At 42.2% G+C, this 25187-nt stretch overlaps 1 protein-coding gene across 4 annotated transcripts in view; it reads right to left on the reverse strand.

The window, feature by feature from the left end:
• Herc2 (HECT and RLD domain containing E3 ubiquitin protein ligase 2) overlaps nt 1-25187 on the reverse strand; it is a 209536-nt gene that overhangs the window by 26703 nt on the left and 157646 nt on the right. For all 4 annotated transcript variants that reach the window (XM_029563803.1, XM_008833640.3, XM_029563802.1 and 1 more), the window contains exons 66-79: nt 21270-21441; nt 19713-19899; nt 18674-18814; nt 16919-17110; nt 14926-15079; nt 9550-9657; nt 8011-8142; nt 7350-7508; nt 7146-7264; nt 6471-6596; nt 5458-5613; nt 4795-4910; nt 4510-4708; nt 145-359 (exon numbers count right to left, since the gene is read on the reverse strand). In XM_029563803.1, the coding sequence (XP_029419663.1) occupies nt 145-359; nt 4510-4708; nt 4795-4910; nt 5458-5613; nt 6471-6596; nt 7146-7264; nt 7350-7508; nt 8011-8142; nt 9550-9657; nt 14926-15079; nt 16919-17110; nt 18674-18814; nt 19713-19899; nt 21270-21441 (2176 nt within the window). The remainder of the gene's footprint in view (nt 1-144; nt 360-4509; nt 4709-4794; nt 4911-5457; nt 5614-6470; nt 6597-7145; nt 7265-7349; nt 7509-8010; nt 8143-9549; nt 9658-14925; nt 15080-16918; nt 17111-18673; nt 18815-19712; nt 19900-21269; nt 21442-25187) is intronic.

Consider the following 25187-nt stretch of genomic DNA (forward strand, 5'->3'; position numbering starts at 1 on the left):
TGATTTCTGGCAACTAAGTTATTGCTACTTTTTAATTTGCAAAGACTGTTGCAACTGTTCTAAAAGATAAAGCACCAATACACTGTATCAGCATTAAAATACACCAAGAAAAACAATGTTGAAGATAATGTTTTCACATAATACCTTCTGTTACCATGTCCCAACTTCCCATCTTCTGCCTCGCCCCAAGAGTAAACCTCTCCTTCTGAAGACAGAGCAAGGCAGTGTTTCCCTCCTGAGTTCACAGCAACCTTCTTAATGAATACATGCTGAATGGACTCCAGCAACGTTGGGGTAGACACTGATTCTGTCCCTCCGATCCCAAGTCTTCCACCAGCACCATACCCAGTGGCATAGAGCTGAGAAAAAGTAATAGCAACAGATTTTTATCCAAATATACCTGCATTTAGTAATTACTCAAAGTAGTCAGTATTCTAGACCATTTTTACCACTGAGAAATGAAACTTAAAATTAAAAAAAAAAATCACAGGAAATTTTAAGATTTTATACATTTCTATGGTTTCGGTAAGTGTCTAGGGAGGCAGTGCTGGGAGAAGAAACCTTTGGGAGGTGAGACATATAAGTCCCTTGGGTGACTGGTCCACAAAGGGAACTGCAGGACCATATTCCACCTCCCGGTTTTTTGTTTCTCCTTTTAATTTTACTTATCTGTCTTTTAGGTATAAGAGTGTTTTGCCTACCTGTATGTAAGTGTACCACACGCATGCAATGTCTACAAAGGCCAGAAGAGAGCATTAGAACTGGAGTTACGGGTGGCTGTTAGTCACCATGTGGGGGGTAGGAACCGAACCAAGGTCCTCAGCAAGAGCAGCTAGTGCTCTTAACCCCTGAGCCATCTCTCCAGCCCCATCTTCTTCTTGACTCATGACATGTGATCAAGTCTGCTCCAACACATGCCTCCCATGGTGGCCACTTGGCACTACCACCAGTGTGGCAAACAACCACTATAACCAACGATGAACTAGAATTTCTGTAACCTTTTCTCTCAGAAGTTATTTCAGGTATTTCACTACACTGATTGAAAATTAATACATGAATGTAAACAAAACTTCAAAAATAAAAGAAAATATGATAACTATTCTACATCCCAAAGTCACAAAATATACTCTGAAAATAAGGTCCTCTATCTGGAATGGTTTCCTTCCTTCCTTTCTTTTCTTTTCTTTTTTCTTTGAGACAGAGTCTCCCTATAGCCTCGGTGGGCCTGGAACTTGCTATGTAGACCAGGCTGGCCTTGATCTCAAGAGATTGGCTGGTTTCTGCTCCTCGAGTGCTGAGATTACAGGCATATACCCAGCTATATTTTCGCTTTTTTATTAGACTACCAACCTCAACTAATACCAAGAAAAACAAAAAGATTTAATTAGCTAGTATACATAAATCTTTGACAATACCATCCAGAAAAACATCTCATAGAAAAGATACACACTGTAATATTTCATCGATGTAGCAAGTAAGTCACATTACATAAAATACTCTTTTTTTCAATCTAAGTGGTTAATTGGGAACACAAAACATCTTTACTGTTAATTAGGAGAAAAGAAAGATCAGACTACCATTTCCAAATACATAGTAAACATACATGGCAGAAATTCAAATGCTGTTTCATATTGTTTTAAACATTTTTCAAATGTGTTACTGCACTGACATAATGAGGAAGGAAATTATAAGGGCTAAACAGGAAATGAGAGCAAAGCTCCGATGCACAAATGAGCCCCCAAACCAGCTTCTCTAGGGAAGATTCTGAAGACCTTGAGTGCACAGGGTCAGAAGAGACTACAGAACGACATGGGCACTAATGAAAAGGGGAAAACAACAAAGTTGTCTTCTCCATCTGAGCACCTAGAAGGGAAGACCCAGAATCCATCCACAAAACTGACTCTCAAGCCGGCTTTCAATATGAATTGATTCCACCTGTGAACTGCAGAAAATTAGGTTTTATAATGGGTTAAGTTGGTGAAATCTCAAGTTTATGAATCTTTCATGGATGAGTGATTTCAAACAATGTCTCAAGTAATTTGTACATACATTCTAAGGGAAATGATCCACTCATTAAACCACCACAGCATAAAAAGGGAAAGAAGGACAGTAAGTGAAAGCCAGCAGAACAAAAGTGCATTCAAGGACTGGGAGGACATAAAATAACCCAAAGTCAAATGAGCAGAAATGAAAATACAAAGAACAAAGTTTCGTTGTATTAGGTAGCAGACTGTCCACAGGTGAAGAGAAATCGGAGTACTCCAGACTCAGCTACAGAATCATCCAACACGAGACGAGAAGCAGGCTGGGGGGAAGAAGCCTTTTCACGCTAATATCAATTAGAGTTTTACAGAAAGACCACACAGACAACATGAGAAAACATTTGAATAAAAAATAGTATCTTGGAATTTAACAGACAAATTGAAAGATCCATTCTCAAGCCAAATACTCAACCTACAGCACTTCCCTTCCCCCACCCGAAGTTCTCTCTTTTACCTACTGGCAAAAAGAAAAACAGAAAAGTATTGGGGAAAATAACATAAGTTGACAATTTTATCACAGTAAAACTGTAAATTATTAAACAAAGATCTGAAAAAGAGCCACAGAGAAAACTACCTTCATTTGGGTAAAAGTTAATATGACTGTTGCCATCCCAAACAGTAACAATAAAGTCACTAAACAGAAGAATAAAACCTTGAATAAACTACCTGAAAATAACTACCAGCTGAAAATTTATGCTTTAGAACAGGGGCTGGCAAATTATGGCCATTGAGCCAAATCAGGAACAACATTTGTTCTTTTGTTTTTATTTTTGTTTATTTTGATTTATTTCATATGGTGTTCAGACTCAAATCCAGGACTTTGCACATGTTAGGCAAATACTCTACCAATGATCTACAGCCACAGCCCTACCATCTGTTTTTGTAAGTAAGTTTTACAGGAGCACAGCACAGTCAATTCTGTAACTCCTCACACAGACTGGAACTTCATTTGCTTCCCATCTCTCTCTGTTTGATGTACTTGTCTGCCTCTCCCTGCTTCCCACTGACAAAGCTAACTGCCATGCTGTAAGATGCTTAAAAGGTACATGGCAAAGATGTGAGTAAGGAGAGTCCCCACCAATGAGTCTCCACTCACGAGGGACTGAGGCCTCCCTCAACCCTACACCACATAAGAAACTAAATCCTTTCATGTATAGCCAGGTATGGTGGCACACGCCTTTAATCCCAGCACTTGAGAGGCAGAGGCAGGCAGATCTCTTTAAGTTCAAAGCCAGTATGGCCTACATAGTGAGTCCCAGGCCAGGCAGGGTTACAGGGATATGACTGTAGCCTGTGAGAGACCTTAGATTGAGAGACCAAGCTGTGCCACTTCTAGTCCTGACCCAGAAAAAAGGGTGAGGTGACTATAATGTATTCTTTTAAGCTGAACAGATAACCAATGTATAAGACAGACACTGCATCTCATAATATAGATCTACCAAGTCATACATAAGACACTCAGAAACAAAAAACAAAAAACAAACAGAACCTGACCAAGTTGTACTTATCCAAAGAAAGAAAATGTGTTCAATGAGAAAATCTATTCATGTGATATAGTGTATACTACAGGAAAAAAAAACACCTATGAAAATATCAAAAAGTACAAAAGCTATTTCACAAAAATCAGTATTCATTCATAAATAGAAACAGAAGGAAATTTCCTTAGTCAGATAAGAATGTTGTATCACAGTGTTTCCTCCAACATTTGGATTAAGACAAGAATTGGGGGGGGGGGGGGGCTGGGCTGGGCATAGTGGCACATGCCTTCAATCCCAGCATTGGGAAGGCAGAGAGGCAGATGGATCTCTGAGAGTGTGAGGCCAGTCTGATCTACTCTACATAGTGAAGTCCAGGACAGCTGGTGCTACAGAGAGAGCCTGTCTCAAAAAAACGTAACAATAAGAACAAAAAAGACCAGAACATGGCCAGGACCACAACTCCTGCCAGTGTCATACTCTAATTCCCAACCATCATGATGCAACTCCCTCCCTCCCACTCAAAAGGGAAAAAATATAAGCAGGTAAAGTGGAAAGGAATAAAAATTCATTTACCAATTATGGCTGTCTACAAAAAAATCGTGAGGTGCTGCAGTACAAGACAAGAGTAAGCCTAACAGGAGAAAGGCAACATAAAAAATCAACTATTCCTATACACTGGCCACAACAGTGCTTTGTTCTTTAAAGAAATACATCTAATGAATGTGATGTACTTCAAAAGAAAAAGGTTTGAAGATCTAAAACTACATCTAAAGATTGCACGGAAATATTTAGAACTGTTAATTGCTTCTAGCAACAGTATCGTAAATACTGCTACTCTTCCAACAGTATTTAAATACAAATCCTTAAATGTATAAGAACCAAAAAAAAAAAAAAAACCAAAAACCAAAACAACAACAAAAAAACACTAGCCATAACTGTCTCAATTTTAATGACAGTGTGACAGGAAAAATGTAAAATGTGCCCCTTACCTTTCCATCGGCTGTCACTGCAAAAAGTGTCTGCTCTCCTCCAATTAACTGCACTGGTCTGAGAGTCGCAAGGGCTTCACACGGAGTAGGAACTTTCACCTTTGCACCTTCAATGCCTCCAAGCTGCCCTCTGTGATTATGCCCCCACCCATAAATGGTTCCACTGCCACCAGCAGAAAGAGTCCAGTCATCTGGTCGCCTACGACAAACATTAAAAGAACATTTGACATAAGAACTACATGTGCAAGTGCTTACAACACTGTTTCTTGAATCTGAAATAATAACCTGTTCATCCATTGTACAAGCTGTTCATCTTGCTCTCTTTTAAAAATGCTGTGGCTCTCGTGGAGAACATCCATATTTTCGCTGTCTGCCATTAACTCACGGATTTTCTTAGCGACCTAGATAACATTATTATGAGATTATGAATCATACAAATAAGACAGAGTGGCTCACATTGCAACCCCAGCACTTGGGAGGCTGAGCCAGGAGTTTAAGGCCAGCCTTGGCTACAAAGTTCCAGTCCAGCCTAGGCTATAGTGTGAGACTTTGCCTTACTCCCTTCTTGTCTGCACAAAGAATAAAACTATTAACGTAAGAAGACAGGAGGAATTCTGGAGTGGAAACATGAAAGAATGCCAACATCAACATCATCCTTTATAGTGAATATGAAAAATCAGTATTATCATATCAACTTTGAGATGGCTTAATGTTTTTATTTATTTTATATATTTATTTATTTAATGTCTACATAGCTTACTTTACTAAAAATGAACTTTAACTGAAATTCACATGAAAGAGTACTCATTTTACCTAGGAGCTTTTTTTCCTTTATGTTATTTCTTTGCAAAACAAATTATATCTCATTATATTAGGATTTTTTCATTATTCTTCAATTTCAAAATGTTTTCATGTTTCAAAAGCAATCCCAAAAATAACATTTAATACCTCATCAAGAAAGAGGCGAGGCAATGGTGTTCTTTTGTCCAGGGCCACAGCAACACGGGAGGCCATGCAGTACCTTCGGAACCAAGCCCACTTATGTGTCTCAGCGCAACAAGGGAGTGTGTCTAATTCCAGGTCACAAGCAAGAGCCACTAGGACCTGCAGGCAACAAAAATGTAGAAAAACACTGCCATAGTGTCAGCTGTCAACTTGACATACTTAGGAAGAGGATACCTCAAGTGAGAAGTATCTCTATCAGAGTGGCCTGTGGGCATGTCTGTGAGGCATTTTCTTGACTGGAAATTGATGTAGGGGGCCCAGTCCAATGTAGGCAGCAATACCCCTAGGCTTCAGCCTAGGTGGGTCTGGGCTAAATAAAAAAGGTAGCTGAGCATGCCAAGGGGAACAAGCTGGTAAGCAACATTCTTTCATGGACTATTTCAGTTTCTGCTTTAAGCTCCTGCCTTGAGTTCCTGACTTGGTTTGCCTCAATGATAGACTATAACTTATAAGATGAAATAAATTCTTTCCTTCCCAAGCTGGTTTTGGTCATGATGTTTATAAGAGCAACAGAAATCAAACCAGGACATACAAGGATGCTTGGGAATACAACCAACATTTTTGCTCCAACTTGTGCTACATGGTGAGCAGAGTGTCACTGGTCACCATTCCAGGGTTTCTGAGGACCCTTATTCTGGTGTTTCTTATTACGTCATGAGTGATACAGTCATTCCAAACAGCATCTGGTGACACACATTATACCTAGGAATTCAGACCAACAACAGCTACAGTGACCATGGCCTACATTAACTAAGAAGATCTATACATTTCAAAACATGCTAACAGTGGTATAAAGGTTTTGATCATATAACCACTTGAGATATTTTTTATAACCTTCAGCAACACCTATCGACTGCTCTCAAAGGGACCTAAAACACTACACACCACACATGATAGCTCTCAGTGGCTCGCTCAAAGAACTACACTATCACTTTTAAAAAAATGTCAAATATTACCTTAAAGAATGGACTATGGAGCAGCTGTTTGCCACCTCTCACAATAGGATCTTCATATTCAAACTGCCTTTGCAAAGCTTCTGGAAGGCCTTTCACCAAAGCGGCAAGAGCACTGCCTGTAAAGCTCTTAAAAACAAAACAATATTCTATTGTTGAAATCCAGAGTGCAGGGAAGCTCCACATTTGTTTTGTTTCTATGAATAAAAGGTTTCACCCCTCTTACAAACATGCTTGTTGAATCTCAACTAATAGAGAAAGGCTACAGGGGACTGCACACAATGGAAGAAGGGAAGGTCAACATTCACAACACCTGGTGTTGGTTTCCAACAGCCACTCCCCGGGAACTTTCTCTCCTTGGCATATAAACCCTGTCTTCTATGGTTAAAAACAACTGAAGCCATCTCAGACAGAACAATAAAAAGGATGTGACCAGTCAGACTTGGAGAGTCAGACTTGTAGATCTGTATTCACAGGGGTCAATGTAAAGGTTTAAAAAAGTAAATCAGTCCAGCTTGAACTCAGTAGCACAAGAAAAAGCCTGGATGTAAAAAAGGCCTCCTGACACTCAGGAGTAACTTTTCAATTCTTCCTGATGGTTTAGAGGTTTTAATGATCAAAGCAACACTTTTATCCCTAAAAGGCCACAGGTCTAGAAACCACTCCAAAGCTTCATACCAAAGCTCTTGTTTCCCCATCATTTTCTCCCAGCAGCCTGTTTATGTTAATTGACTGCCCGAATTCTGTGGTGAGCAGCCTCCTCAGTCTCTGAAGAGCCCACATCCTGTGGCTGGCAGCTGAAATAAGCAAACAAGGAACATTAGAAACTGGGCTACTCTCCTCACCCCGGGAAACAGATGTGGCCATGGAGGTATCACTCACCTAGGGCACTCAGCTGCGCACATGCAGCCAGTGAGGCAGCGAGGCGAGGCACAATGCTTCTGTTGGAAGTGAGGTTGAGCCGGAAGTCCAAGAGACAGGTCACTAAGTCCATGGATGGGCAGGAGAGGACACAGCGATCGGAGAGGAGGTCCTTAGGGCCTGTGAAGAAGTATTACAAATGTCCTTGTGTGCCATGGTACAGACCACCTTCCATGGAAAACCTCACCAACTGGACTCCTAACTGGAACACTGAGTGGAAAGTATGCCCACAGCACTCTCAGCCACATAAGCCTAGCTCTTTGATTGCTTTCCTTTTTGGGAACTGAACCCAGGCCCTTGTGCACGTGAAGTAAGCATTCAACCACTGAGTTCTGTCTCTAACCCTGAGCTTTAAACTGACATTTTAACTCTGACCCCCAAATTCAAAGAAATACAACTAGTACCAACGCCTTTCTATCAGGGGTGAAGACTTCGAAGTGCCCTCAGAGCTGGATGGTTTAGATGCTCTCTGCTGCTCCAGCAGGGCCTCCAACTACTTTATCCCAGTGTTTTATCTAGCAGAAGACAGTCTTTAAGTCACGGAATGAAGACTATAGATGGTTCCACTTGTTTGGGTAACAAGCAAAAGATTAAACCTTAATGAGCAGAGCCCCTCTCTTACCTGCAGCTGGCATGATGGGATAGACTGTGAAGCGCCAGCCCCACCCGTTCACAGATCCATCACTGATGAACTTCCATTTCAGCTCATCACCTGGTATGCGCAGCTCACTGGACCAGTCAGACCACTCTCGGCCTAGCAGAGCAAAATACACCCTGGAGTTACGGAGACTCCATCACCCAACCAGCAAAGTTGTTCATACCAGGTCAGAGGGGCAGCAGGCTCTTCTAGCCCAAGATCTCTCAAGCTTATATTCACAGGGCCACCACTGTGGTGAATGCATACCTTCTCCCTACTAGGGAACTCCAGAGCACATGAACACTGACCCCAAAGAGCTACTGCCCAACAGGGAAATGATTATGCACACAATTAGGATGCAGTGTGAGAGGCCTGAGGGGTGAGTTGACACACACCAAGGTCAGGGTTTAGGGGATGTTCTGAGCACAGCAGGTAGTCAGGCAATGGTAGAAAGGGCCCTTGTATACAATTCAGCATGACTGAGAACTTCCTTGAAGATGCACTCAAGGAAGGAGTGGAGCAACCCGGCCAGATCCAAGGGCTTGTGGTGCCATGGAGAGGAGCTGCAGAGACCCTGGTCAACTTCATGCTTAAAGACCACCTGCAGCAGCACAGGTACAGCTTGCTGGGCTTCCTACTGAAAGCAGAGAGACCTGGCATATCTAATAATACCACTAAGAACTGTAATGACAGACATTTGTCAAAGTGCCAGGAAAAATAACGTGTCCATGGTCACTGTACCACTTTAACCAGGAACTTAAGTGATGTCATGGGGCACAGCCAGAGGCTCACTAACATATATTCTGATGGTAAGACAGATACCACATCCAACCCACAAAGCCTCATTTACATATGGCCTTTCACAGGGAAAATTTGTCATCCTTTATAAAAGAAGTCTGGGAACTGGGGGTGCAGCTTAGTGGTAGAGTACTTGCCTAGCATGCACAAAGCTGTGGGTTCCATCCTCAGCAACAGGGGGTGGGGACTTGGGGGAACAATTGCCATAAAGGTCTAAAAAGACTAATATACATGCACACCCTTGCATTAACAATTCTAAACTGATCAGAGCAGTTTTTAGATGAGTTCACTAGCCTGCTCTTCCACAGACCTCATGGAGCTCAGCAGACTGACAAGACCATACACAGTGCCTCCTATCTACCTACTCCACTCGATGCCCAGCATCCAGAGAAAGCATTCCACAAGCCACGACTGCACTGCAATCAGTCAATACAAAACTCGGGCCCTGCACTGTCACTCACACATCTATGGTTCTCCAACTGTCTGCACAGCTATCTCATTGGTCACCTAATAACCATCTCTGACCACAGTGTGAAGCTTACATCACAAGTGATATTTTATTCAAAGTACTGAGACAAAAACCTACTGTTTTACAACTCAGTACCTTCTAGTACTTTCCTTACAGTTACCACAGAATGAAGAAGTGGTCTATGACCCATACATGCTAAGCATCCTGTTTGTGGAGGCAGAGCGAGGAGACTGCCGTGCTTGCCCTCTCTTCCTCACCTGACCGCACTGACACGATCCTGTTGACACCATCCATGACTGTGAGAGGATCGTGGCGTCTCTCTGTGGAACACTGCCGGTCAAACTCCACCCTGAGTCCTTCTGCACCTGGAGTACAAGCAAACAGAACACAGTGGTCACTCGTAGGTAGAAAGTAGAAACCACAGTACAATGAGTAGAAAGAGTGTGGCTAGAAGCTGACAGAGAACTGGTACCTATACCAGCAAGCTAAGGCTGACCACCAGTTCATCAAGGACTGAAAGCCAGAAAATCACCCACCTGGCCAGTCTGTTCTGTGCAAACTTTGATGTTGCAACCCTAGTACCAGACCAAGATTATGGCAAATTATGAAGCTTGAATAAGGGTGCTCCAACATGGATCTTGGCTCCAAGCTGGGTTCCCAGTGTGGCACTACTGGGGGCGCCCTTATGAGAGTCTCTTAAATCATTAGGGGTGTGCCCATGAAAGGGATATGGAACTCTGACTCATTCCTGTCTGTCTCTTTTCTCCTTGGTGATGAAGTAAGTAGTTTGTTCTCCCTATACTACTGCTGTGGCAAGCTGCTTCAAACCAAACAACTATGGACTACAACCTCCATAACTCTAACCAGAAGCCCTTTCTTTTTCTTTTTCTTAACATTTTATTATTTTTATTTTATGTGTATGAGTGTATTGCCTGTATGTAAGTGCACTCGTGTCACATAATGCCTACGGAGGTCAGAAGAGGGCACTGGATCCCCTGGAACTAGAGTTTTGGACTGCTGTTAGCGCCCATGTGGGTGCTGGGAATCAAACCCAGGTCCTCTGCAAGAGCAGTCAGTGCTCTTAACCACTAACCCATCTCTTCAAGCCCCACCCTTTCTTTATTATGTCAAGTATTTTGTTATAGTGATAGAAAGCTGTCTAACATAGTTGGATTATGGGAACTCCTGATTTTGCTAAATCTGATGTAAACTGAGTTTCCTGGAGACCCACTACTTCAAATTGACAGCTGAAGCAGACTTGTGGGACTAAGCCCTCAACCTGTGAGTGCTGAGGTGAATTGTGGGATACTTAGTTGATGTTCAGAGAACTGGAGAACTGCTAAATGTAAAAACCCACACATTTGGTGTTCAAAGCATGGTGAGGACAATTAGGGAAGGATAGGCAAAAGGCACAGGAGGGAAGATAGAAGGGGGCTGGCCTTGTGCATGGCTTTGAAATTCTACTTCTGGTCACAAAGGTACTGTGGGATTTGGTCATGGAAGGCACAGCCCTGCTGAAGCTGTGTAGGGGACACAGGAAGCAGGGAATAAGAGGAAGATAGGTGGTAGCAACAGCATCAGCACAACCAGTAAGATGGTGCAGGGCAGGCCCATACAAAGTAGAGGTTACTACATTTGTATTGTTTTTTTTTTTTTTGACAAATTGCATATGAAGTGAGATAGAAAAAGGAACGAGGAAGAGAATCTCATGAGTTCTGCCTAGACAACTGCTAGGTAGAAATACTTTTGTTAATTTTTTTTTATTCATTGTGTGTGAGTGCATGTGCATGCATGTATGTGTGTGTATGCATGTGTGTATCTGTGTGTGCATGCATGCTCACATGTACGTGTGTGTAAACATTGGTCTGTGGAGGCAGGAGGACAAATTAAGTCTTGTTCCTCAGGGACCATCCACCTTGTTATTTAACAGAGCCTGTCTCTGGCCTGGGGTGTGCCAATTCTACGCTGGCTGGCCAGTGAGTCCCAGTGATACCTTTCACTGCTTCCCTTGTGCTGGAATTATAAGCAGGGACCACTGTGCCCAGCTTTCTTTATGTGGGTTCTGTGGCAGGGGTTGCACCCAGCAAGTACTTTTCCAACTGAGCTATCTCTCCAGCTCTATTTTTGTCTTTGACATTTCTACCATGAAAGTGTAACAGATTAAAATAAAATTAAAAAGCAGACAAAAACCCAAAAACATAACTTTCTTAAAAACCACGTCATTCTAAAAGTTTAAGAAAACAAACTGCACATTAAAAAATGAACAAAAAAATATTTAAAGCAAAATCCACTACAAAGTTATTGCTAGAAAAAACAGAATGGAGTCCAGAGTCACAACCCTACAGATAGTGAAAGTAGGCTAGAAGGGTACCACATACCACTAAAACACTCATCAGCTCAAAAGACAGAAAGATAATGCAAGACAGCAAAGAACAACATTAAAAAAAAATTGGGAAAACAAAAAAATAAAGTGGTAAAACTTAGGAACAAATCATAACTAAAAATATTCCAAAATGAAGACTTCAATGGAAAGAACAGATGAGTCAATAAGCACAAGAGAGAGCCCCTGAGAGGAGGGGAAATCAAAGAGGAGAAAACACCCAAGAGAGGAAATAAGCAGCATTTAATCCAAACACACAGTCACCAAATGCTCTCGAAGAACCAAGCAAGGGGACTGGAATTTGAGAAAATGCCCTGAATCACACATTAAAGGGCACACCCTTCATCTGAGAATATCAGTTAAGACGTCAAAGTGAACACGTTTTGATAAAATTATACACAGAAGAAAAGCACATGACTTACAACAGGAAACATAATGTTCACATGTTCACAGAGGCACAAACTCTAATGGATAAAGCTGACCTAGGGAAGTGCAGAGGAATTTATGACAGTTCATGGTGGTGACTAACAAGGCAGACAAAAGGATGAGGAAAGAGTATTCCGTGTAGTAAGACTAAGACACAGAGACAAAAAGGAAGAAACCACTGTCTAAAGGCTACTCTGCTCTGGTAGACACAGTGCAGATGTATGTCAGTGAGATTAGAAGAAGGAAGACAGCATGTCAACTTTCATGTTCTAGTAATTACACTGATTTTAGTAGTAGAATTATATCCCTAGTCTGCTCTAACACTTTACAAGCAATGCTGATGGGACAGAAAAGGGAAGTAGAAGCTTTACATTTCTGAACCAGAGTCAAACATATTGATATGAATTCTAAAGTCAGTTGTCTGACCATCTACCCATCCAGTTTATCTCTGTCACTGAAAATGTCTACAGACAATGACAACACAGTAGCAACAACTCTCCAAGCACAATTTGGGATCCTGAAACCAGGGTCAGTCGAGCAGAAGGTGGCACATATAAGACAACCTAAAATTCCCTGTTGTTGAAGATGGTATGGGAGCTAGCAACAGACCACCAGAACCACTTGGGAAGCCACAATGAAGAGACTACCACTGTCTAGACATGGGTATATTAAGGCCAATCCATGAGTTCATAATGACAAAAAAGAAACAAACAGCTACATGGCTGCTTTGGATGACTGACAGGGAATGATCCATTCCTGAAGCATGGTAAAGAGAAGAAATAATCAAACCAGTATCCTGCCTTTCTCATGTAGACAGGATCCTCGGGCAGTCAACTAAAAAGTGAGGGAAAATGCCTTTCTGAAGTATACCAGCTTACAAATAAGAAGGCACTATAATGAACAGCACTATTTTGTAACCCCCAATGATCAATTATCTCAGGGCTGAGTTATCAACAGCATCTGATGGAGACATGCAGACACTGGGTACTTTCCTGAGGTACTTCAGTACTCAGGTACTCAGTGAAACCAGCAGAGGGTCTGGCAAAGGGATAAATCAATGATGCCTCTGAATCAGAAGGACCAGGCTAAGGAACATGCCAAATTATAGGAGTTCATAACAGCAGATTCAGATTGAGAAGGGAAAGCTCAGCCATTTAAGGCCTGATTGCTTCAACAGATAAACTGTGAAGGAGGTAAAGGGAGTGATGTTTGGAAGGGGTAGAAAGAAATTACACTTGGGGAACAGAAGTTGCCCAGAACTGTAGGTCAGAGATGCTCAGCATTCGGATGGCTTCACTTCAGAGGACCTGGGGAGTGCTTCTGGAAGTTACCCAGTTACTTTAGACCTAGGTCTTAGTCAAAAGGCATCCAACTGACAATTATCAAGTTATAATTCTACTTGGTGTATGTCCTAGTTAGCAACAACTGTCAAGTTGGTACAGCCTAGTCATCTGAGGGAGTCATCTCAGAGACTGTCCAGATTGGACTGGCCTGTGGCCATGTCTATGCAACTTTCCTGTCTGATGATTGATGTGGGAGGGCCCAAGCAGCAGCATCTCTAGACAGGAGCACCTAGGCTATATGAGAAAGTTAGCTGAGCATGAGCTGATGAGCAAGGCAGTGAGTAGCTTCCTCATTGACTTAGGCTTCAGTTCCTTGTCAGTTCCTGCCCTGGCCTCCCTCAACGATGGAGTATAACCTGGAAGTATAAACCCTTTACTTCCCAAGCTGCCTTTGGTCATGGTATTTATTATGGAAACAGAAAAATAACTAACACAGTATAGGTTCTATGTTGTGTTTTATTCTGCAAAATGAATTTGGTTTTTTAAAAATATTTTTCATTTATGATTTTAAATTTTTATTTTTTATTTTATGAGTGTATTGTATGCATGTAGGCAAGTGCACCCATGTTGTGCAATGCCCATGCTGGTGATAAGGGGGCATCAGATCCCCTAGAAAGAAGTTACATATAGTCGTCAGCCACCATGTAGGTGGTGGAAACCAAACCCAGGTCTTCTAATAAGAGTAGCCAGTGCTCTTAACCATGAGCCATCTCTCCAGTCCCTTATTTATGATTTTTATGTGTAGGAGTGTGTGCTGGATAGCTTTGTCAATTTGAGGGAGCCTCGTTTGGGGAATTGCCTCCACTGGACTGGCCTGTGGTCATGTCTGTGGAGCATTTTCTTGATGTAGGAGGGCCAGACCACAGTGTGGAATGCTATCCCTAGGCAGGTGGTGCAGGTGGTCTTGTATTATGTAAGAAAGAAGGATGAGCATGCACCAAGGGAGCAAGCCAGTAAGCAGTGTTCCTCCAAGGTCTGTGCTCCAGCTCCTGCCTCCATGGTCCTACCCTGAGTCCCTACCTTAGGCTCTCCGATGAACTGTGACCTGGAAGGTATAAACCAAATAAACCCTTTCCTCCCCAAGTGGGTATTGGTCAGTGTTTTGTCACAGCAATGGAGAAACAAACTAGAGTAGACTGTATTGACTGTATGTGTTTAAGTGCACCTGTGTGGTGCAATGCCCATGAAGGTCAGGAGAAGGTGTTGGTCTCCCTGGATCTAGAGTTACAGATGGTTGTTTAATCACCATGTTGGTGCTGGGATTCGAACCTGGGTCCTCTGCACGAGCAAACAGTGCTCTTAACCACTGATTCACCTCTCCAGCCCCGAATTTTTTTTAAAGAGAAGAGGAAAAAGAATCTGAAGTAATCTTATTACTTCTTTTCTACAAAAGATAATTGCTCCTCCAGAAGTGGCTGCAGAATCAAGTCCTTCTATAGACAGCAGATTCTGCAGCCCTCCCAAGAGCTAGCCCATGCACATACCTGGTATCTTCACTGTGCCACTGGTAGAAGTGTCATCTGTGTAGGGATGGCTACTCTCTACTACCACAGGTTGGGAGGAAAGACGGCCACTCTGTGAGTCTGTGGCTACATCTTCTAACTCAGTGACACACAGCTCCAACAACATATCTGCCACCTGGGAAGGAATCAAGAAATGAGTAGGTGTTCCCACCCCATCCCAGCCCTCATCTGGACCACACCCATGCTCATCCTGCTCTGCACCTTTCTACAGGTACAGGGTGGAGGACCTGGTAGCTTGAGAAACCAAGGTAAGGGGCTGGGGAAATGGCTCAGTAGTGTGCAATCATGAGGTCCTAAGTTCAGACGCCAGTACCCATGTTAGAACACCATGTGTACCACTGTACACCTATGATCCCAATGCTTGGGAAGCAGAAACAGGCAGGTCCTGGGAGCTCATTGAACAGCCATTCTAGCCAACTGGTAAGCTCCAGATTCCGTGAAGAGATGCTGTCTCAAAAAATAAGGTGGAGAGTAATAGAGGAAGATACCTGCTACTGACCTCCAGCTTCAAATGCACATGCATGCATGCATGCATTCACACACAGAAAAGAAAGAAAAGAGGAGAGAAGAAAAGAAGAAACTGAGTTTAAAAACTATGGATTAGTTTAGATATGGTTTCCTCACCCATAAAATCCACAGTAGAAGTACTATGAGGCTTGAAACAACTATGCCCATAAAGGCAGCTGGACAGCACCACCCACACACTCAATACATGCCAACTGAAGAACTGAACATCAGCAATGGTAAACAGCATCTTTTACAACTGAACGTTACTTCTTAATAGGAAAGTCTGCCTCAGGGACAAAAATTTTACGAGGAGGGAAAGGTTGATAAAAATAACCAAGATCCTAGAAGGCACTATGAGTCAAGAAGGGCTGGGGGCAGAAACCTGGAATGAGCAAACCACTTGGGCCCAACTGTGACAGACAGCATTTCAGATAAGGGGTTCCAAATATAAACACAGCCGGGGCATTTCTTCTTGACCTAGGATACTAAGGGTCAGGCCACAACACATTCTTTATATATTCACTTTATTATTTAAATTCTGTGTTGATTCACACTATTTAAATGTTTGATACTATTAATTAAAAACTTCTTGATACCATTTTTTAAAACAAATGAGGGCCAAAGATATGATTCAGGTGATTTGTCGCCAAGCCCAATGACCTGAGTTTGAACCCACACAGTGGAAGGAAAGAACCAATTCCTAAAAGTTGTCCTCTGACTTCTGTGTGCATGTGTGCACCCATGCATGCACACATGCACACACACATACCACACTAAATAAATGTAATAAAAAAGGGCAGGGAAGATGGCTTAGCAGTTAAAACACTTGCTGTTCTTGTAGAGGACCTGGTTTCAGCTCTTAGCACCACATGGCAGTTAACATTAACCTATCAGTAACTCCAGTTCCAGGTCAGATGGCCTCTTCTGGCCTCCACAGGCATTGCATATGGTGTACTTCACACACATGCAGGCAAAACACTCATATACATAAAAATAAAATAATAACTTTCAAAAAAAAGGAATAAAGGACTAGCGAGGAGGCCCAGTAATCAAGAACATTTGCTGCTCTTGCAGAGGACCTGAGTTTGGTTCCCAACAGCCACATGTTGGCTTACAACTGTCTGTAACTCCAGTTCCAGGAGATCTGATGCCCTTTTCTGACCTCTGAGAGCACCAGGCACAAACACGGTGCCCATACATACATGCAGGCAAACACTCATATACATAAAATAAAAATGAATAAATCTTGAAAAAGAAAAGCATAAATACATAAACCACTTCTAGACTGGACAAAGATGTCACTATGAGAATCGTGGCACATTTTGTCTTAAAGGAGTTCCTAAAACACTGTGTATGGACAGTCCAGGAGAGGATCATGAATAAAGAACAGTGTTATGGTCCCTGCAGAGAAGCTGACCACACATGCAGTGCCTTCCTCACCACTCACCTGTGGGTAGGCAGTGCCCATGCCAGACAGCACAGCTGAGAGCACATCCCTGCCCCTGTCTCCAGCCCTGCTGCACACTGACAGTTTGAGCAGATCCACCACCACCCGGGTGTCATCAGCTATCAGCAGACTGGTGAACTCATCCAAGGACTGAGGCTCTGGGCCTGATGTTTTATTTTGGCATTCAACATCCTAAATTAAATGACATTCAAAAATTGAAATGGAAAATGAAATATTAAGAGAGAAAAATTCACACTCAGGAATGCAAAGGACATGTTAACACCAATGAGAACAGGAGGACATTTAAAACCAGATTAAAACAAGGCTGACCCCCAATACCTCCACCAAGCTATATACTGGATTTTCAAAAACCAATGAGCTATCTTACAAAGCAACAACAGCTACTGTGCCCAAGTTGGTAGCACAGGTAAGAATTATAGTAGGAGACTCGGAATAAAGCCACACCATGTGACAACTAGCCCTACTCATTAGATTTTATATTACACATTACATATTTCATGTAGCTCTCCTCCATAAGTCTTTCACAGGATCCTACTGAAAATGATCCATGTGCATTTAACAATTATTCATACTAGCTTCTTCCTTAGGTTCTTTAGAAAAGATAATGTATAATATTTTTAAATGTTTTTACTTTCTAATCTCACTGTGACTGCTCAACAATACCGTATCTGTGATAACTCACTTTTTAATCCTTTTTAACAGAGAAAAGTCTCTCTACTTATTTGCTAGGAGTTGTTTCCTCAGCAAGCCTGAGTCCTCCCACCTTGCCAAGGCCCAATGCCTCAGCTGGGTCAGCTGCCCCAAATTGATCTGCTCAGCACACAGTTTCCTATAGTTCAGTCTTCAGGCTATGCTCATGACAAGAAGCAGAGGGCCCTGGCCTTCAAAGCTGGGGTACCCCACAACTTCTGACCTCATCCTGAAAATCATTAAGACCCTGTGTGAAGCAAGGGTAGATACCAGCCCTGTGATTCCCTAGGCACAATCAGGTTCCAAGAATAAGAGCCAGAGACAAACTTCCACTTGTCTCTGCTTTGATGGCCTCAGTAAACCCAGTACAGAAAGAGACAGACATGAGCTGGGGAAACTGCCCCCGACTAGACCTGAAAAGAAATGTGACCATCTGGTGCCCCTGGAAACCATACCTCTGTGTGCTTGGGACCAGGTTCTCCCTTTAGAGAGAGTAAGCAACATTCATCAGTAAAAATGATGTTCTAGAATATGACTGAAAAAGCATCCTGAAGAATACTTAACTAATAACACACGAAGCTGAGACGAGAGATAGTCCCCAAAGGAGGTGCTTCCATTTCATTTTATTGCTTACCTTTACTTTTTATGATTTACATTTTTCTCCAGTTGTGTTTTAACTTGTGTCTTACTGGGAAAAGTTTTTAAGACTGCCCTTTCTCTACACCTACAATTAGCTTCTCAACTACTTCTTAAACCCAGACATTTCCCTCTTCCTCCTAACTTTATTCCTTCTCTTTTACCTTTCCCAGTCCCTCCTTATTTCACTACTGAAATAATGACACATTTAGCTCTTTAAAAAAAAAGCTGTAAGGTACATCTGCTCCACTAGTGTCCTGGTGCCACTGCCTGAACTTTATGGGGACCCATGTGAGAAGGCAGTGAGTGGAGTGGACAGCATCCCAGGCTCTAGCTCTACCATTCCCATATCCATCATGTACATCAATATTGTTTTACATTTGAAGCAGAAGAAGAGAGTTTCCAGACCTCTTTGGTTTTAGTCATCGTTTCTGCAATGATGCTAGCAGCACCTGGGTCATCTGTCACTGGGATAAACGGCCGGGCAGACGCTGAGGGAGCAGATGGCGTCACTGCAGAGGGGGTCACAGCATCCTCGGAGGAGACAATCTAATTAGAAAATATAGCAGAGGAAATGTTTAAAAAGCTCAGCAATATGGCACTTCCCACACAAGTCCAGAGCACCACATCTGAAACCACTTGTAGCATGTTGGAATGATCCAGATTTTTCAGAGGTGACACAGAGTTTATATCACACGTCAGTTAACACCCCTAGTGAGCTGGAGCAGCCCTGTGAAATCAGATTACACCAAACTCACATCTCTTTGAGGGGTCTCTTCCCAAACAAGTTACAAAATTTCTGACTTAGATTTTTAACATTCCAGAATTCTATTTGATATTTTTTTTCATTCGTATTTTTTAATATTTTATTTATTATTTTTATTTTTATGTGTATGAGTGTATTGCCTGCATGTATGTGAGTGCACCCGTGTTGTGCAATGCCACGGAGGTCAGAAGAGGGCTTCAGATTCCCCTGGAACTGGAGTTAAGGATGCTTTGTCGCCACCATGTGGGTCCTGGGAATCGAGCCCAGGTCCTCTGCAAGAGCAGTCAGTGCTCTTAACCACTGAGCCATCACTCCAGCCTTGATGGTTTTTTTTAAAGAATTAATTTGTATGTTGGGCATGGTGGCATGTGCCTTTAATCCCAGCCCTTGGGAGGCAGAGGCAGGTGGATCTCTGTGAGATCGAGGCCAGCCTGGTCTACATAGTGACTTCCTGAGATCAAGGAGACCTTGTCCAAAAAAACTAAAAAACAAAGAAAAAGAATAATAAATGTGTTTTAGTTCAACACTAAGCAATCTCCTTTCAATAGAATACATTTTACTAATTCAAGCTCAAGATCAAACAGTAGACACAAAAATTAGGTGACAGAATGAGCTTTTCTAGACATTAAAAAGCTACAGTTTTCCTTTCCAGTTCAATATTGCCTTAAGACTCTCATTTACCTCTCTCTTCTCTTGCCACAGACTTGGACTCAGTCTGTCCTCAAGATCAGCAGCCAGCATGCCTTCCTCTCCGTTCATTGGACTGGCCATGGCTGATGCATCAGAAGCAGGTGCTGAGGAGGAGAATGAGGGGCATTCCACTGGGGCAAGCATGCCAGCTGGCATCAGGGCTCCAACCACTGCATCTCTGTCAGAACAGAAGGCCAGGCCTGTGGTGAGCCCCCAGGGCATCATAAGCAGCAGCAGGGCAGGACAAGTGCTTACAGAGCATATGTGTAAATGAGCTTTAGAAAACTACTGGGCATTATTATCAGGTATCCATCAGCTTTAAGTGAAAATGTTTACCCCAGATATTATTTATAGACATATGACACATAATGACATTTTAGTGTATGATGGACTATATATTCAACTATGATTTTATAGGATTGTATCCACCTAGTAAGTTCCTACAGAGCTTAATTTGCAATGCATTTCTCAGAATTGAATCCCACTGTTAAGCAACATATGACTGTATTTGAGTAGTCACAGTAAAGACAAGTGAAAGAATGTCAATTTAAAACCAGACCAGAATAAGTCTCTGACTCAGCCTGAGAAAACTTGCTAAGTAACTGTGAGAACTTGAAGAAGAGATAGTTAACATTAAGCAATTTAGTGCTTAATGAAAACCGGTTATATACAAGCATCCGACTAACTGTCCTCTCAACGCCGGCTTTGTTCTTAAGCTGACAGTGCTATGAAAGTACATCTGTCAGATCCACACCCATGTTACATTACCTAGTTGGTAACTCAAGTTCTGCTATGTTTAAACCTTCAATGTTCCCCAATGGATCATGTGGTAAATACCCAGGACCACTACTGAGAAGGAGTAGAACTTTAAAAAATAAGGACCAGTGAGGGTCTTTAGGTCACTGGAGCATGTCACTGAAAGGGCATGGCAATCTTGACTGCTTCCTCCTCCTCCTTTGAATTTCTGGCCACGAGGTGAGCAGTTTTTGTTCTGCAACATGCTCCCACCATAGTATGCTACTAGAGGCCCAAAGCTCTGGGGCCAATCAATCATGGGCTGGAGTCTCCAAAACTGTGGACCAAATAAAACCTTCCTCTCTGTAAGTTGATTATCTCAGATGTTTTGTTAACAGTGACAAAAAGCTGACTAACACAGGCTGAGAGCCAACAGAAGTAAATAAATGTGTGAGATAGCAGTAACTGCCTTATCAAGTGAAGAGGATGGATGGTCTTAAACATCATTCTAAACTAGCATCAACTCATTTTTCCCCTTTCTTGGATACAAATATGTATTGAAAGAATGTATTGACAAAAATGGAAATGTTCTTTAACTTGAGAGTTTTCTGATTCATATTTTAACACCAAATTTTCTGATTCATATTTCAACACCCAGTTTAAAAAACAAAACACCAAGATACCATTGATCACCATCAAAGGGTATGTGGCTTGTCACTCATAGTACTTAATGTCTTAGACAACAGAACATTCTCAGACATCTGATCATTAGTTTACATAATGGCAGGATTTACAAGCTAACATGCAGCCTACCTAGCATACATGATCTGCAGTGCTGTAAGAATGTGTGATAAGGCCTGCTGTTTGGCCAGGTTTCCATCCAGTGACAGAAGGATCTTAGCAAGAGAAGGGCGATTTGGCTTACAGTTATTTGCACCACTTATTTTATTGCTGGTAGCAGAAGAATCAGCATCTGAAGGCACACCTAAAACAGGAAATAAAAATCAGAGCCATTTTTAAGATCACAGTTTGCTCTACTTCTATATGGATTTGACATTTAGGGTAGATTGAAAACAAACCACAATCTGCACTTTGCTATTTCTGAAGAAGCACCGGCTCCCATCAGCCACACAGGAAGACCCTGTGATTCACAATGCATCGGGAAGGGTACTCAAAAGGCTCTTACACTGACAGTCAAAAACCCAGCATACATGGAGGAGGGACTCATGAAGTTCCCCCTATCTTGAGGAGCTACTGGCAATGGACAGCTTCTGGGGGATGCAGCCCCCAAGAGGCTACCCGTGCTCTGTAGACAGTTCCACAGCTATCTATACACATATGGGCAGCACTGTAGACTCAGTGAGTATTTGAAGTTGGGAGGGAAAAGTGATGGTGGCAGGAGAGATAAGAGAGGTACTAGAGGGGAGGGAATGGGAGTGGATGTAATTAAAGCACATATGCATGTGTAAATAGTAAGATATTTAAAAAGATTTGCATTCACCCAACTGGCCTTTTAATCCCTTTTTATGACCTGGTCTACTAAATTAACTATAGTTTTAACCACATATTTTGAATCTTGTCATATAATACTGTATTTTACTAATGTACATAAAAGTTTTAGTAAAAATTTCTTATGAATAATGAAATTCTTGTGCACAAATAAAACTACGAAATAAAAAAGGCTATTGCCTTAGTAGTAGAGAAAAACAAGTCCAAGACTTCTTCTGGCCTAGACTCATCTAAAATCAAGAATGAGAACCGCTGTAGTACAATGTAACCACATTACACTCAAGAAGATTTAGACACAGAAAACCTCTGGATTCACCAAGGGTAAAATTTACTAACAGTAGCCAGTTAAAAGTTACAAGGTAGGCAGAATGGCATGAAAATATAACACAGTACACAATTACAACAAGAAAAATCAATTAATCAAATCAACCCAGAATTGACAGATGTTAGAATCAGCAAAAACCACTCTGATTATAGCTCTTTTCCATTTGTCAGAACAGTAAGTAGAGACACAAATGGTATGAAAATACCCAAACCAAACTTCTGAGGCAACTTCCAGGTTAGACAGTGAGAAGCTGCTTGTGTGTGAACAAGTTAAGGGGAAGCATTAGTGTAAGAAAGAATGCTCCAACCCAAAGAGGGAAAGGAAGCACTTTGGAATTCACAAAAGTAGTATGGCAGAATACTAAAAAGGCACAGAGAAAGACAGGTGATGCACCAATAGCAAGCCAAAGCCAAAACAACTCTACCTACATACTCCCTGGCAGTGGGAGAGGAAGCATTAACCTTATCCAAAAGGTAAGCCAGGCAGCCCTGGGGAAAACAGATTGGCAGCCCTGCCCACAGACAAGCCAAGCCCACAAGCACCAAATCCAGTTGTGGGTTTTAGTGAGACATTAAGTCCCCTGGTGGATGGCTCAGTAGTAGATAGGAATTCCATTCTGTCACTCTATATGGCTTGGGAGGTTGAGAAGTCAGGTGCATGAGAGACAGCCAAGGGAGGCAGTTGGAAAAAGCAAAGAGTGCGAGACTGAAAAGTTCAGTCTGAGAAGGGCAATGAAGGGCATAATCCTGCACTCAGTGGCCAGGGACAGATCTCAACTGAGAAAAACACTGGAGTTTGACAGCTTTGAGCCTGAGGTCAGCCCAAGTGGGTTAAATTCTAGAGTCACCTCTCCGTTGTTCACTGTTGTACAGCCCAGGAACCACACTTAAGCAGGATTATTAAAACTTAGGAGATCTTGAAAGTGTGAAGACAGGTCTTCCACCTGTATAGATCTCGGTGCTATGGCTGGTTCCCACACTCACAACTGACATGGTAGACACCCCAGTGAGATCACTGGCCACTCCAGGGGATACAATTTGGGGAGCCGAATACAATCTGGAAGGTATCAGGCTCAACACCAGCATAAATCACAGAAAGAATAAGAGTTCCATGTACACAACTAAGAATCTCCAAGTTCTGGGGCCGCAGAAGGAAGCCAAACTGCTCATCTTTTCTCCCTCCTGCCTTTGTGCCTGTCCTTAAACTACACTTTTAGGAAGGATTTTACCTTATCATGCTTTTTAAGATTATGTTATTTTTGTTCTCTTTCATACTTTTTTCTATTTTCAATGCATTTTTGTCATTATCAGGCAATCTTTCTTTTCCTTTCTTCCTTTTTTGTCTTGTTTCCCTTTGTTAACGCTATAGACATAGTAGTATTCTGACTATCTTACTGGTTTGTTTGTTTATTTATTTACTTATTTGAGGTTATTTACTTATTTATCCATTTATACATTTGAGGCAGGGGCTCCCTGTAGCACCAGCTGGCCTGGAACTCAGTATGTAAATCAGGTTGGGCTTGAACTCACACAGATCCACCTGCCTCTATCTTCTGAGTGCTGGGATTAAAGGCATGTGCCACCAAGTTCAGTTAAATGGATTGTTGTTTTGTTTTTGTTTTTTTTTTTAAAGCTCCTGTTTTAATTTTTAAATTTTATTTCTTACTTTTATCTAATTTAGATTTCAAACTTTCCCATTACTGGGAAATCTTTTATGTTTTTTCTTTTGCTCCTTCACAGTCTTTTCTAGGTTCTCACTCTTTTCTTCACTGCTGTTCTATTTATCCCCTTCTCATTCCTTTTCTTTATTTAACCTTGCTTCTTCTATTTCCCCATTTTCAATATCCCGTTCCTTTACCTTATGCATTTACTACTTACACATTTATATCTAATTTACATTAACTTTGCCATCTTCTGTTGTATGATCATAGATGATTTATTATAGTAGTTGGTTTTAGTTGAATTAAGTATATTGCATGTTTATTTGGTGGTGTTCCTAACACAGCAAAGTGTTCTCTTCTTCCTGGGTGCTACTGGAGATTGGGTCCTCAACAGTAAGCTGCTCAGTAAGAAGATCCCCAGCTAAAGCTGGAAGAGATACCAAACCAACAGATGTATAAATCACATAACAAAATACAAGAAACATAAAAAAGCAAGGCAACATAGCTCTAACAAAAGACCATTCTGCCCCAAATACTGCACTCAAATATACTGAAAAGAATAAAATACCAGATGAAGATTTCAAAAGTTTACTAGTAAAAATAATCCATGACCTCAAAGAGGTCTCAAACAAGCAAATGAATTCAATCCAGAACTTGGTGAGGAAAGTAGGAGGTAAGGGTCAGAAAATGGATGAGAAGGTCAACAACAGAAAGGAAAAGCTAGCAAGGAAAGAGAGTTTACAAAAATATCTTGGAGATTAGCCCTTCCATCTCCCCCACTGTTCTCTGCTCCTGGTTTGGGCCCTGTGCCATTCCTGGTCTTGGGTCCCCAGACACCTGGGGAACTGGTGCTGCTTCCTCATCCTTTTCACCCACGCCAGCTTGGTGCCTTCCTTGGGCTCCAGGAGCAATGCTTCGGGACCTGGCCCCACCCTCACCTCTCCCTGCTTCCTTGGACCTGCACCACCGGCTAACTCTCCTGGACACCGGGGGGCTGCTTCCTCATCCTTTTCACCCACGCCAGCTTGGTGCCTTCCTTGGGCTCCAGGAGCAATGCTTCGGGACCTGGCCCCACCCTCACCTCTCCCTGCTTCCTTGGACCTGCACCACCGGCCACCGGCCCTGGCCTGCACTCCTATCCTCAGGCCTCTTGGGGTAAGTCTATCGTGCAGCCCTCCGGGCATTGACTCCCCTAGCCACATTCACCGTTCCATCTCCCCTTCTGTTCTCTACTCCT

Source organism: Nannospalax galili, unplaced genomic scaffold, assembly GCF_000622305.1.
Source record: "Nannospalax galili isolate Female #2095 unplaced genomic scaffold, S.galili_v1.0 scaffold135, whole genome shotgun sequence".
NCBI classification, from domain to species: Eukaryota; Metazoa; Chordata; class Mammalia; order Rodentia; family Spalacidae; genus Nannospalax; species Nannospalax galili.